Source organism: Calidris pugnax, unplaced genomic scaffold, assembly GCF_001431845.1.
Source record: "Calidris pugnax isolate Ruff unplaced genomic scaffold, ASM143184v1 scaffold91, whole genome shotgun sequence".
Taxonomy (NCBI): Eukaryota; Metazoa; Chordata; class Aves; order Charadriiformes; family Scolopacidae; genus Calidris; species Calidris pugnax.
Window position 1 is genome coordinate 738,727 of NW_015090898.1, and position 14,785 is coordinate 753,511.

General features: G+C 44.4%; 1 protein-coding gene across 4 annotated transcripts in view; it reads left to right on the forward strand.

The window, feature by feature from the left end:
• The window catches only part of TRIM33 (tripartite motif containing 33), a 30,693-nt gene extending 24,544 nt beyond the window's left edge, over nt 1-6,149 (forward strand). For 2 of the 4 annotated variants that reach the window (XM_014948545.1, XM_014948548.1), the window contains 5 exons: nt 164-287; nt 1,297-1,371; nt 1,983-2,135; nt 3,791-3,841; nt 3,922-6,149. In XM_014948545.1, coding sequence (XP_014804031.1) covers nt 164-287; nt 1,297-1,371; nt 1,983-2,135; nt 3,791-3,841; nt 3,922-4,134 — 616 coding nt within the window. In that variant the 3' untranslated portion in view covers nt 4,135-6,149. The other 2 variants (XM_014948547.1, XM_014948546.1) reach the window with 2 other exon arrangements.
• Nucleotides 6,150-14,785: the final 8,636 nt, after the last annotated feature.

The window sequence follows — 14,785 nt, forward strand, 5'->3', positions numbered from 1 at the left end:
TTGTCTTGAGCATTAGGGGTTATTCCTTGGTTTTGGATATCCAAGTCTTCATTAAAATATAATGTGAATCTGTAAGAGCTAATAAAAAACCCAATCTTTGTAGGCATCAATGATGAGACTTTGTCCCTGGATATCTGGAATAATTGTGTTTATTTCTGTTTAGTGGAGAGTGGATATGTACATTCTGCAGAGATCTGAGCAAACCAGAAGTAGAATATGATTGTGACAACTCACAGCACAGCAAGAAAGGGAAAACAGCACAAGGCCTGAGTCCTGTGGACCAAAGGGTACGTCTCAAATCTGTAGTGATCTGTTTCCTAGAGAGAAGTGTTTTCTCACATTAGCTATCCCCTACTGTTTCTTTAAGATATTTTTGCTGTGGCTGCATCAGATTAAATATAGTTGTGGCTTATGCAAAAATCCCCAAATGAGAAATGACATTTTTCTTAGTTTGACCACGTGTCCAGGTGTTGGTGACTACGTGGCAGCGCTCCCTTACCTTGGGACTGTAATCCTCTGGCAGCTAAAATTTGCATGTAAACACATACTCAGTGCTTGTGAAAGGATGCATTTAAACAAAAGTCTCTTCAGTGTTCTTAATTAGAAGTTCTTTGCACTTAAGATTTGATACAACTTTCATAAAGTAGTTATGCACGTTGGTTATGCTGCACCTCAAGCTCCTGCTGTGAGAGGTGCTGGAATTATTTAGTGTGTTCTTGTGGAAGGTGTGATGACCTTGACAGTCAGAATTATTTTTAGCTATTAGCAATCAGCCCGTGCATGGAGTGTTAAGAGTATTATCAAATCAAATTCCTCCAAAGGCATTACAAGGAAAGGAAAGAAAAATATTTCAACAGCAGGTTCATAGAAACACTATGGCTTTGGTTGCAAATTGTTTAATTTTGTCTTGTGGGAAAAAGAATAAAAGTCTCCAGCTCAGTCCTTTCCTGTTACGTGCAGCTACAGTTGGACAAAAGTGGTTGTAGTTTGTCTCTCTTTTTTTTTTTTTTTAATTTGACTGTATATTAGCATCCCTCTTCATGCTTGCCTGTAGCCCAAGCACTTGTTTAGGAAGAAGAAAGCAAAAAGGAAGTTCATTTCTGCTATGTGAACAGTAAGGTGGTGTTTTACCCTCTTGACAATGCCCTCCTAAGGACTTTGTTTTGTAGGGATTGCATTTGAATTTTCTAGTACTAAGCTGCTAAAGTACAAACCTATTTAAAATAGAGATATATTAATTTCTGTGCTGAGGATAAATTAAGGATATTAATGTGAAGCTGTTTGTTTCTTTGTAAGAAATGTGAACGTCTCCTGCTTTACCTGTATTGTCATGAGCTGAGCATTGAATTTCAAGAGCCAGTCCCAGCCTCGGTGAGTCTCCTGAAAAATAGTTTGTGATTTTATTTTTGCCCTAACTTCTCTAAAAGTCTAGACTTGAGTTCAGAAAGGAACTGACTGCTTTTACTTGAAGCACGTCCCCCTTGATCAGTCTAAGAGTTCTGGCAGTCATCTGGCATTCATGGTTCTGAGAGCTGATTCTGTAGCTTCTCTGTGCAGAGCCTCTGCTACCAGTCTCAAACAGAGAGATTTAAAAATACTTTAAATTAACAGTTGTTGAATGGGGAGAGGATGTCTCAGGATACCCATGATATTTAAAAATCTCCTAAAAATTTAGGAGAGCTTTTTTGGACAATCTTTTAATGAAAGGAGGAAAGAAACTGCTTTGAATCTTCTGTTTTCAGCTGTAAAAGAAGTAACTATAATGAAGAGCATCACTGTGACATGATAGACTGCTATGATGGACAGTGAAGGTTAGAAAGAACTTCTTAAACAGCTTGAGGAAAGGAAACTGTTCTCACTTGCTGAACGTGCAAACAGTGCATGACAAGATTAGCTGATTGATATTTCGATAAGTGAAGAAATTCAACTGCTTTTGGGGAACTATGTAGTCATTGTAGTGATCAAATCACTGTTTTTTACAGATACCAAACTACTATAAAATTATAAAGAAACCAATGGACTTATCTACGGTGAAAAAGAAACTGCAAAAGAAGCATTCCCAACACTACCAGACTCCTGAGGATTTTGTGGCAGATGTCCGGTTGATCTTCAAGAACTGTGAAAGGTTTAATGAAGTATGTTAACTTCCAATCTGTATACGTTCCTTTTAGATTTATTTCAACATGGTTGTACAGGTTCTTCATTTAAAGGCTCTGCTTCCAGTTGTAACTTCTACTTACGGAGCAGATGCTGAATCAGACATTTAAAAACCAAACAAAAGCCAAATGCAATTGCAGAACTACCTCTCAGCTTTAGCTAAACGGGGAGATCAGGCTTTAACAGAGCGGTCACTGGTAAGGACATGTGACTGAAGAGCAGGGTGACCTTGTTCTGTACATCAGACAGGTTGCAGAAGTGCTTGGGACAATCAGGCAGTCCTTAAAACTGTCCAAAGCTATACAGATAATGGTTCATGACCACGTCATGGAACATGGTAGAAGTCTGTTGGGGAAACTTCCTCTACTGAGGAAAAGCCCCGTTCGGAGAATGTGCTACTGCCTCTAGAACCTCACACGGGCTGAGTCCTGAAAAGCCTTGTGTTCCTTGTGGATACTTCTAGGCTTAGTGTTTTAGTTCATGGACTCTCTCAAAAACCAATTTTCGGTAGATAACTTTTGTATGGAGTCATATTTTTGATGACTGAAATATTTGCATCTACACACGGAACGTGATTTGGGTAGATAAATTACCTCAATGCTATTAACAAATATTCTGAATATCAAAAAAAAATAAAGTGGTGGTGTGCTGAAACAGAATATGGGCTGAGATAGGAGGGTATCCTCATTTCTCTGAATATCAAAAAAAAATAAATTAGTGGTGGTGTGCTGAAACAGAGTATGGGCTGAGATAGGAGGGTATCCTCATTTCTGAAATGCCTTAAAGCAAGGATGACAAAAAGCCCTGGGGAGAAGGCGTCACAGGGAATGGCTTTCTTCTGACCTTAGAAATGCATAAAACAGCCAGTATTGTCCTGTAAAGTGTAATCTGAGTTTTGCAATGTTTGGCCTGCATTTCTGGTTCTGTGAAGAAGTAAATTGAAGGGAGCACACACACCTATAATTAAAATCTCAACTGTTTCACAAGTACACTAGTAAAAATCAAGGTTAATGATGTAATGCTGTAAATGCTTACAAGCCTTTGGGCCTTTGACACCCCCGACTCCCTTATTTCTCTGTATTAGGTGGAGATTAATGAGCACTGTGGAAGAAGTTGCAATTCCTGTAGAGGAAAACGTGCTGCAGCTCTTAGGGACAAGAGTAAAACAAGGGAGCAAGGACTGATCGATGTGTTGTTTTTTGGTTTGGTTTTGTTGTTTTTTCAAAAAAAAAAAAAAAAAGGTGTTTTAGGCTTGTCTCTCTGTTTGAAATGCTGGCTCATGGCAAAAGATGAATCGCCCTGAGCTCTCGTAATAGCATCATGTCTAGTGTCTCTAAGCCATATGCTTTTAAAAAATAGAAATCAAAGTGGGGTGAGACCCCCAAGAAACTAGTCTTGTGGAGCACTTCCCTCTAAAGACAAGTTGTGTGTTTTGTTGAAGGTTTATTTACCTCATGTCGCCCTCCTAAGACTGTTTTAAACCTGCTTCTGCTAAGTTTGAGAACTAAAGAGGTGTAGCCCATAACAAACTGTTCTGTTGTTATGGCTGACTTAAGTCATCCAATCCTGTGCAATCTCATAACTTTAGAAAGGATTATAATTTCATTTTTTTTGACTCTGGTATCCTTTTTAGATGATGAAAGTTGTTCAAGTTTATGCAGAAACACAAGAGATTAATTTGAAGGTAAGCGTTTCAGACCATGCACACTTGGTGAAGGGATGTGCATTTCCAACGGGTGAATATTCCTGTCTCTTTGTCCACAGGCTGATTCAGAAGTAGCGCAGGCAGGGAAGGCAGTTGCATTATACTTTGAAGATAAACTTACAGAGATCTACCCAGACAGGACCTTCCAGCCTTTGCCTGAATTTGAGCAGGAAGAGGATGATGGTGAAATAACTGAGGACTCCGATGAAGATTTTATACAACCACGTAGAAAACGCCTAAAATCAGATGAGAGACCAGTGCATATAAAGTAACCTAACGATATGGACCTGAAACTTATTGTAAAAACTGTTATTTAAGTGTTCCTGGAATATTATCATGCCTACGGTGGCCATCTTGAAGAAGCTGATAGCTTTTTAAACAGTATTAGATTACAAAAACACTTGTACAGAAAAGCATTCTCATCAAAAGGGGAAAAAAAAAAACTGTATTGTAAATTTTTGGTGGTTTTTTTTTTTTTTTTCCTTGATTATTTGCTATATTCTTTCTTTTCCTGATGGAGGGGACACGCTCATCCTGGTCTCACAAGGTAGAGGTGATGAATGTTGGAGAGAAGCAGGTTTGATAACGGGATGTTCCCTGTAGGACGGGACGGCGCGGCGAAAGGCGCTGCGGGACTGGCCCCTGGGGTGCTGTGTCTGCAACGTCCCCGAGACCCCCCCTCTGTGTGTGTGTGAACTTCAGTGCCTGTTGGTTGTTGCTTTTATCATCTCATTTCAGCGGTATCGTGAATAACTGATCTTCTGTCTTGATCCGGGTTATCTAGATTTGACTTTCTTTACCACGTTTTATGTATAGCAAAAGGAAAAAAAAAAAAAAAAAAATCATTAAACTGTTCTGAATTGGTGAGTGCAGGAGTGTGAGTTCTTGACAGGTGAAAGACTAATTATTTAATGGGGTGGCAGCGATCTCCTCTGGGCAGGGGAAGGTGTGTTTGTCATGGATCCTGTACACAGAACACGTTAGTGGTGCTCACAGCAGAACTGTCCGTCCCCGATCCCCCGACCGAGGCAGAATGTGATCTCCAGTGTTCATTGTCTCATTTTCTGTACTTGAAGTATAGACTGAAGAGGTAATAACCGATTGGGGTGTTTTTTCCAGTCTTCCTAAGTATCAGTTTCTAATAGACCACTCGGCAAACAATAACCTATTAACTACCAAATGTGTAAAATTTCCTGTATTCACTTTGTCTTATTTGTAAATAGTGAATTGAGATTTCTTGCAGATCGGCAACATTTGCTGAACTGTTTTTAAGCTAATATGTATTCTTATTAATTGTTCCTATCAAGAAAAGATTTGTAATATATGCTATTTCTAACATTGCATTCATTTTGAGGTTCTGTCTTATTTTTATTAGCGTACTACTCAGAACTTTCTTCAGAAGCAGCTTATGAGCGAAATGTCCTAGAAAGATTGGAGTAAATCTGGTGAGATTGGGTCACTCGTCCACCCATTGAACAAAGCACTTGCACAGACCAGGATTTGGCTTTTTGAGTGGTTTCTGGACAAATCCTGTAAAGAGAACAGTTTCCCTCTGCGGCGCCTCCCCCAGCCCCTCCGCTCAGAAACAGCTCGTCACAAAGGCGCTTCCTTTGTCCGACAGAAATCAACACTAGGAATAATAAGTGTAATTTCTGGCCTTCATATAGATCTTGTTAAAGAAAGATGGGGAACTCATCTAATTGGCTGAGGTCAAGCTGACAGACCATAAGATTTTGTGTGAATACAGCAATTCTGTGGCAAATCACCGGGGTTTTGGTACGCTCGACGTGAACAATTCCTGTGGCGTTGGATACGCTTTACCATAGTGGTAAAAGTAAATATTTTAGCACAATGTATCAAACTGAGACATACTCTCAGCAATTTTTATGCAAATCACTTAAGATTGGATTTCTTTTTTTATAAGAGCAAATTATATGTACATTGTGACTATAAAAAGGGGACTGAAGGTATTTGTAACTTCAAGCTCACACCTTTAGATTTTGCAAATGTTACACGTAAACTGTTTTTTTTCTGTTTCTCGGATATGAACACAGTGCCAGTTCAAATTTATTTTTTACCAGTTTGTATGTGGAAGGAAAAGTAATTCTACTTAAACATGCTAAATTGACAAATAGCCCAAACTTTGCCCATAGAAAGGATGATGCATGTGAATAGGGCACTGATAGTACCGAGGGATCATGTGATGGCTCTGTGTGTTGCCTCCTTACGCATTTCTAGTTTCTCAGCTTCGTTTTGCAAAGGAATATTATTAAAATGATCATGAAAATAAGATTCTGTGAATTCTTTTCAATTGGGGTTACTGTTTTTATGGCGCTTGAGCACTCCAGCTCCTGTACCTTCAGGCCTCAACTCTTTAACCCTTCCCTTTGCCAGGCCCCGGTCCTGGATTCCAGCGCGGTGGAGGGTGGCATCGGTGTGGTGTCACCCGGGGGGCTGTCCCCAGGGACCCTGGCAGAGCTGGCTCCCAGCTGCTGCAGGACCAGGACCCGCCATCTTCCACCCAGAACGGTGTCTGGGAGCCTCTGGGTTGTCTGTTCCCTATGACATATGAGAGAAATTGTAGTTGCTGTAGGTGGTGACAGCCACGTCCCTGCCAACCCCTCATGACCAGCGCTCGAGCTTGGGGAGCTCCTGGAACTGCTCCCCCATTCAGCTCCTCAGCCCTGTGGAGCCTGGACTCTCTGCAGGAAATCTTAATTTTTTCTTTCCTTCCCTCTCCCCCCCCATTTTGGAACTCCCAATACAACAATGCAATGATTGGTTTGAAATATTTTACAGGATGGATAAGCTTGGCTGAGCAGGAAATCTTAATTTAATCTTTCCTTCTCTCTCCCCCCCCATTTTGGAACTCCCAATGCAATGGTTGGTTTGAAATATTTTAAAGGATGGATAAGCTCGACTGATGCTGTCCCTGACCCTAAGGCTGTAAAGGGCCTTGGTGGGACCAGGAGGGGTTTGCTCGGTCACAGCAGCCCTTTGGTGCCAACACTGCTTGTAACCTGTTCAGGAGCAAGTTCATGGGGTTTGTGTGACAGACCCTGGTGTCGCCGAGTGTTGTTCTGTGCCGGGTGGGGGTGTGTGATGTGTGGAGTGACAGTTCTGCCCCGGGATGGGAGTGTGGGTCCCATCAGCACAGCCCCAGGACGTGGTGGGATCCCCTGGGGGTTGGTGAGGAGTCCCGTGTCCCCCACGAGATGGGATGGGCTCCTGAGGGAACTGTGCACTCGTTTATGGCACTTCTGAGAAAGACCATGTCTCAATTTGTCTTGTAAATGACCCTGAGGTTTAAGTTGATCCAAAGAAGTAAAAGGCAACTTGCTTTTGAAAGAAGAGTGGGACGTGTACGGTGTTGCTCCTCGTGGACCTCGTGGTTACCTCAGCAGGGATCCCGCCGTGTAATTACTAGTGATTAGTGAGGAGCTGACCAGCTCAATAGGTTCAGGTCTTTCATTTCACTGTGCCCTGGAATTTAGTGGCCTAAAGTATAATAAGGCAGAGTTACTGTCTGAAAAAAGAATGTTCCCCAAACTTTTGAAAATAGAAATGCTCTTAAATATAGAGAGGTTGGTTGGTTGTGTGGAATGTCACCGTTGCTGTGACTTATGGCATTTGACTGTCAGCACACTTAACACCCGTCACTGAAATGTTTTATAAATATTTCTGCAAGTCACTGGGACAGAAGTCCTTAAAATTAGCCCAAATGTATCATTTTGGTGTATAACCTCGTTTATTGGCTGACCTCGAGTCGTTCAGGTAACAACAACAGTATTTGAAAGCTCTGTGTATGACGTACTGGGAGTTGGCTTTTTCTTGTTTTTGTTATTCTCTTCCTTGGAAAAAGCAATAAAACTGCTTTGTCTGTTGCCCATTGGCGCGATGGGAATCCTCTCCTTTGGATAGTGGTTTTATAGGAAGGTTTGTTTGAATATCACCGAGTCCAGCTTTTAAAAACAAAGCATGCATGAGTTACTGACAATATAGTGTGGCATTTTATTTTAAAAATTGGGGAAAGTTACATATTTTTTTAAGAAGTAGGTGTTTGAATAAATAATGGATGTACTTTTTTTAAAAAAAATCTATATGCCACAGTTTACACAGATGTATTTCAGATTGAACGTGTGTGTTGTATCTTCAGATGTGGTGGTTTCTTTTCTCGAAGTGCGTGTGCGGTACCTTTTCCATCTGGTTCCTGTGTTCTCTTACGGGGATCCTACTTTATGTGCTTCCAAATGGATCTGAATTGGTTTTCAAAAATAGCAGTTCATTTGGGTATCTTTATTGTAAGTGAACAACGAAATGTACGAAGTGCAGTTTTTGGCCTTTTCTATTGAGTGATCTTACAGCTCGAGGCTGCTTTCTTTACAATGTATTGAATTTCTACAAGGAGAGGTACGACAATTATTTTATAAGTTCAACTTGTTGCAGCTTTCACTAGAGTGTGAGCTCCAGTTACAAAAGAGAAGTGCGTGTCTGATGGGTGGCAAACATGGGTGTTTCTTAGGTTCAGAACACCATGAAACGTGTATATACGCCTACAAAGATTTGTGTGCTTGAAAGCCTGTTTTATATGTAAATACACTCATGGAAGGGTTAAATTCATGGCATTCTTTGATTATTTCTTGCTTCCAGTAACTGAACTGGTTCTTTTTTGCACATAGTAAACTGCTCATCTTAATATGATTCTTCAAGAAAGTGCTGTTTCTGTGGTATTGTATTATCTGAATAATCATATTTAACTTTTTTTAAACAAGATTACTGTTTCTAATTGTTCTGTTCCTGTGTTTTTTGCTGGTGTGTAATAAAAAAAAAAGTTTTTCTTTACATGGTTCTTTATTACATTAACAGCCTGTAAATATTTCCTGTTAAGTGCTCTGGAATGTGCTGTAGAAGTTGTATTCGAGCGGTTTAAAGCATTGTTTGAAAACCATTTTGTTTTGGTTATTTCTATTAAATGAGAAAAATTACTCTTTCAACTTGAGTTTCTTTTTTGCGCATCTGCGTTGGGTCATTGGACGCTTGTTCAGGTCTGGCAAAAGGCTTTTCTGATGGTGGCAGCTTGGAAAGTCCTTGGAGGGGCTTCACCTGCGGCGGCTGGAGCGTGACCCCCCCAGGGCTGCGGCAGCACCCGCCGTTCTGAGAGGGAGCACATGGACTGAACTGGGCTCGGGGTGTGAGTGCAGATGCTGTGGTTTCACCCCTCTGTGCTCAATTTCCCATTTGTCACGTTTATCTACAGCTAGGATGCACGAAGTACAGGTATTTTAAGGTTTTCTCTAGTGTTTTTTGTGCTGTTCATCCTGACGAGGCCTCGCAGGAGATGGTTCTGAGATGTGCAGCTCCTGCCTGTGCGGTTCCTGGAGCTGGGATCTTTCCAAAGCCCCCCTCCTGCCCCCAGTGAGCACTGGGATAATGAAAAAGGAGCTCAACTTGGTGGCTCCGTAACCTGTTAACCTTACCCCTGTAGCTCCACGATGCTTCTCACCTGCCATACTCAGCTCCACACGGCGGTCAATGCATTTCACCAGGGAGTGCATGGCAAGAGGCAGTGTGTTCCTTGGATTAATAAATATGTATTTTGATATATCAGGTGTACCATCATGAAGGTATGTTTGTACTTTCATAATGTTTGCAGTGGGTGAAGGCTGCGATTTGAGCACGTCTGGTGTTATAAATGAACTTCAGGCTCACAAAGAAGTTGGATTTTTCTCTTGCTGCTTGTTTATTCTTTAGGTGCTTGTAGTGGGTTAGTGTCACGAAGCTCCACGGTAAGAGAGCTGTCTTCTGGGAAAAGGTTTAGTTAACATCACTGAAGTACAATTTTTTTTCTTGATAAAATGTTAACCTTCATCTAATACAAGCACTTCATTGTGTTCACTTGCTTTTTGCAATCTGCAGCAGAGGAACAGATGGTTTGAACCAAAACCATTGGACTTGAGATGGATTTTGCTGCTGGACCAAATGCTGCCTGCGTGAGGTGGTGCTCGCTCTGCCTGTGCTGGACACGAGTGGGTGGCTGGATCCCTGCTGACCCCTCCGATTCCTCTGGAGCTGCGTTTGGTGCCGGCAGAGGAACGACGAGGGCTTCTCTGGGTGGGTGTTTCATTTCTCTTTGCCAGGCGCTGCCTCGCCGTGTCCAGAGCGATCCCAGCCTTCCCAGTCCATCTGCTCCAGCTCCCGACCACCATCTGTTCTGTCCCTTCCTGCAGCTCTCTGCCTCCAGGGCTGGACTCTGATCTGCCCTTTCCAGCATCTCTGGCTTCACTCAGACCCCTGCTCCCCGTGGTGGCTTCCTCGGTGCCCGTTTCTGAGCTGAACTTCTCCTGCCTTGCTCCAAAAGCGCTGGGCTGCTCACCAGGTCCTGTGGTGGCTTCCTCGGTGCCCGTTTCTGTCTGAGCTGAACTTCTCCTGCCTTGCTCCAAAAGCGCTGGGCTGCTCACCAGGTCACAGAGTGCTGCAGTTCAGTTGCCAATTCTTTATTCCCCCCCCAGCCCTGACCCAGAGGGATGTTCTTAATCTTAATGTAATTCAGAGAACTGCAGCAACTGGATGCACAGAGCGGTGTGTGAACAATCGGCCTTCTGTAGTCAAACACCCTGCGTGAAAGCAGAGACCATGAACTGTAAGTTAGGCATCATTCTGCTAAGAACTTGTAAATTAACCATTTATTCTTTAAAATCTCTTGTATAGAATGTGTCACCAGGTGGTGCTCTTACACAGCCGTCTACGAGTTGGTCCCTGGGTGAGCAAATAAGTTTTGTCTTGGAATGAAATTCTCAGGCAAGGCAGGCTTTGATGTCCCAGGTGGGAGAGGAACCTGCTGAGGGCCCGTTTGCCGGGTGCTGTGCTGAGATCTGTGCCTGGTGCCTCACACCCCAGGTCAGTGCTGGTGTTTAAGTGGAATGTGGTGACCCAGAGACTTCAGTCTCATTCATTTCTCTCTCCACCTTCGCCTCGATAGAGCGCTCAGCTCGCTTCCCCGGGTGATGCTGTCTCTTGGGCTTGTGTGTCCTTGGTGCTTTGCAGAGTTGAGACTCGGTGATGCCTGAGCCCGCCACTGATCCTAGCCCGGGATTTTTGTGCCAAATCAGGCTGTACAGTAGCTGCTGGGAGTGTTCTGCCTGTGTTGAGCTGTGCTGGGACAGCAAGTGTTAATCCTGACCGTGGTGTGGACAGAGTTTTCCCCGTTGTCATCTCTTTTCCTGCTGCCCGGCATCTAACGGAGAGGAAGGGCTGAAACTCCCCTGAATGAGTTAAAGAACAGAATTTAGTGCTGGAAAGAGGCAGTGCCAGAGCTGTCGATACTGAAGCATCTCAGTTACTCCTTCAGCAGGCAACGGGAAGCGCCCACCGCGGCTGCAGAAGAGCTGTGTGTGGTCTGTGCCTCCTGCTGAAGCTGCAGCATGTTCCTGGTTTTACCACCCCTTGTGCAATGCTCTCCCCTCTGGAAAATATGATTAATCAGGATGTGTTGGCAGCATCCAATACTCTGCTTTGTTGTTTGGAAGTTTTCTTTCCTGAACCTGGTGTCCAGAGCTGCAGTAAGACCTTTGTTAACTCTAAAGTTTCTCCATTCCCTTCCTCAGCAAGTGACCTGGTGCTCGGTGTGCTGCTGGTGCACGGGGTGACTGTGGACATGTCAGCCCGATTTCATCTTCTGCCCAATTATAATCAATCTAATTCTCTTCCATATACACGCAGACCCAGTATCCTTTTAGTGTCTGAGCAGAACATAAATGTGTCAGGCCACCTTATTTGCTGCTGGCTGTTGAAAACTAATTCAATCACACTGTTGTTTGGCCTGGTGGCTCTGTGCTGCTCTGTCCTTCCAAGGAGGTCTCTCTCTCTCTCTCTCTTTCTTGTCTTTATGGTGCGAGGAGCACAGGGAAGGCTTTCTGGGTGCACGTGTCTGAGACATGACTTATGGGGGGCTGTGTTTGTAAGTGGAGTAAGTTGACAGACCTTCACCAAGATCTACACCCTCATTTACTTGACGAGTTACTTCTTCCTTTAAACTAAACAATGTTCTTTCTCATTTGTTCCTGAGTTCTAGTAATAATGTGCAGAGATGACTTTTGCGGTGTGCCCAGGGGCTCGGGCAGTCGTGGTGGGGTCTGGCATCCTCCAGGGACAGGGTGCTGTGGGTGTTGGGCCATCACCCTCTGCCCACGGCGGGGGTTGTTGCCTGGCCACCACTCGGCTGCCACGATGGAGGGCACTGCCTGGCTGGGAGAAGGGCTGGGGAGGATGTTTGACTATTATCTAAGCAGACCTACTAAGTAAACAACTTTTTGCCAGTGCTAATGGATCTGTGTCCTTGCCTCTTGTCATTTTAGAGCCTTGGGAAATAATGTTATCAGTAAGCAAACAGATTTAAAAAAAAAACAAAACACAAACAATCCAGTGAAATCTTTTGGCCCTGAGATTTGATGCTGGCAGGAGCAGTAAACACCCTGCAAGAGGCAGACATGGTCCCTTTTCCCCACTGTCCCAGCCGTGTCTCCGGGGCTCACCCTGGGTGCCAACGGTGGGCTCTGGACCCTTGGGCTGGTGAGGGTCTGTTGCTTTTCTTCTGTTGCATTGCTCTCCTGCTCTTTCCACGGGCAGCTGGCAAGGACACCCGTATTCCAAACTGCAGGACCTGATGCTCCTCTTTCTGGGGAATGTGAAGCTGTGGGAAAGTAGATGCCACAGAAGCCACCAGCTTGGGAAAGTCCCATCGCTGCACGGCTAAGAGATGAAGCTGGTTATGTTTCTCTATGAGAATCCTCAGGAAATGAGAAGATTGGCAACACATCTGTCATTTAGGATTAACTCTTCTGTCCATTGTCACCTCTGGAAGGAGGTTATTAAGTAGTGAGGTGCTTGGTAAAGGTTTTCTTTCTGCCATTTTTCTTAATAGGAGTATTGCAAATGCTGCTTTGGGCTCCCAGGAGAGATCCTTGCAGAGGATGCTCTGAGGGTAAGCTCTGCATGTAACAGATCTTCGATGCAGATCTGTACGTCTCTAGACAGAAAAAACACTTGCTTTGCTGGCTGTGGGTCTTGTGAAAGAGGTTTGGCATCATTGCCCAGGATGTTCTGGGACTGGCTGTGCTGCAGCAGGACCCCCACCCCACCACGGTGTCCCTGGGGCCAGGAGACACCTGGGGGAGTAGGAGTAACAAGGGGTAAGGAGGGTCAGTGGCCAAAGACCTGATGCTAGTTCAGATGGGCTGGATACCGCAGAGCAGGGCAGGTGGAGGATGTAGGGTGGTGATTCAGGGGGATGTGGGGCAGCAGCGCTCCAGGAGTGGGGGCTGCACCCATCTGGAAAGTGCTGGTTGAGAGGAGACCACGCGTGTGCTTTGGGGTGCTGGGTGGGAAGCATCCTCATGAGGGAAGCAGATCCTGCAGCCCCGTGGTGCTCTCCGGAGGCTGATTGAGCAGCTTAATCAAAGAGCTCTCAGGTTTCACATGTTAATTTTCTCCTGAAATGAAAACACTACAGCTTTTTCTCTCGGAGGCACAATTGTGCACCACTGTTTTTGTTTTCTCTGTTATAGAAATACTGCTATTTTTATTACCTGTATTTCCACAGGGAGGGATAAAAATAACTAGAATACGGCAAATTCTTTGTAAGCTGGGGGAAAAAAAACAGCTTATAACTCCTTATTTTCCATTACAGATACCAATTTAGCTTGTTTCTTCCTGAAGGTTGAGATTAAATATATTCTGCTTTGGTTTTCTGTTTCTATGAAAAAAAAATGTGGTTTAAAGCCTGTGCTAATTCCAAGGAGGGTTTGGGCTTGCAACCCCCTGCATTTCGCCCCCAGAGCAGAACGGTGGCTGCAGATAGATGTGCTTGGTCTGCTACTGTGCTCTGCAGACACAGGGGATTTTTCCAGATTCTTTTATCCAGCGGTCTCAGTGTCCAGTTATCTTCTTTCCTGGTAGAAACTGTGATGAGATAAAGCCGTACGTGGTGTGGTCCAGGGCTGTTTCACATCTAAAGACTACCTGCCTCATGGCTGCTGCAGAGGTATGTGTGCAGCCATGGGATGGCAAGTTGGCATGAACCCTCCGTGGAAACCACCAACCAAACCCTTATTCTGCTCCGGAGACAGTTAATGCCACCAGGGAAGACCTGGAGACCAAAAGGGCCTCCTCCTGCTTCCCTGAGTTAGGGTGGCTGAGGAGTGCCCGAGAGCAAAGGCTTCTTGGGGACCTTTAGCACTTTGTTACTAAGGAGAATTTTTAATCTGTCTTCTGGGTTCTGATGCAAGCATTTCGTTGGCCTTCGAGAAAAGTGCAATCTTTTAAAATAAATTATGCAGTGATACTGGTAATGGTGTCCATAGCACAGAGGGTTGAAATGAGAACCTAAAAGCAGCAGTTTTTCATCTCTTCTCAGAAAAAGAATGTGCTAACATCTGTCGTTCCCATTCATGCGAAGGCCAGCTAAATCCCTCTAATGGCTGTGCACCAGACACCAGCCACGCTTCGGGTTCTCAAGGCATCACAGAATCATGCTTTTGGCCTGGGGGGGAGATAGTGACTCACTAACTTTATAAATCAGGTTGAGGAACCGAAACAGGTCTAATCCCAGCCTAACGCTCTCTCCCGTCAGGTGGTACCATGTTCGGGTAACAGGATTTGCTGCCATAATCTTCCTAAAATGTAGTTCCTAAATAACCTCCTCTCGTCAGATGGGGTTATGTTGTGGCAGTGTGTCCCCTGCACCATGCCCGTGCGGCCTCCCTGGCTCGGGGGCAACCAAGATGGCAGGGCCTCAGGCAGGTGCCCCGGTGTGGGCCCTGGGCTCTCACTTCGCTAATTATATTGAGCTTGTGCTTGTGTTAAACGCAGACGGTCGGAGGAGGAAGGTCAGAGCTCCCCAAGCCATTTAGCTAATGCCATGGCTGA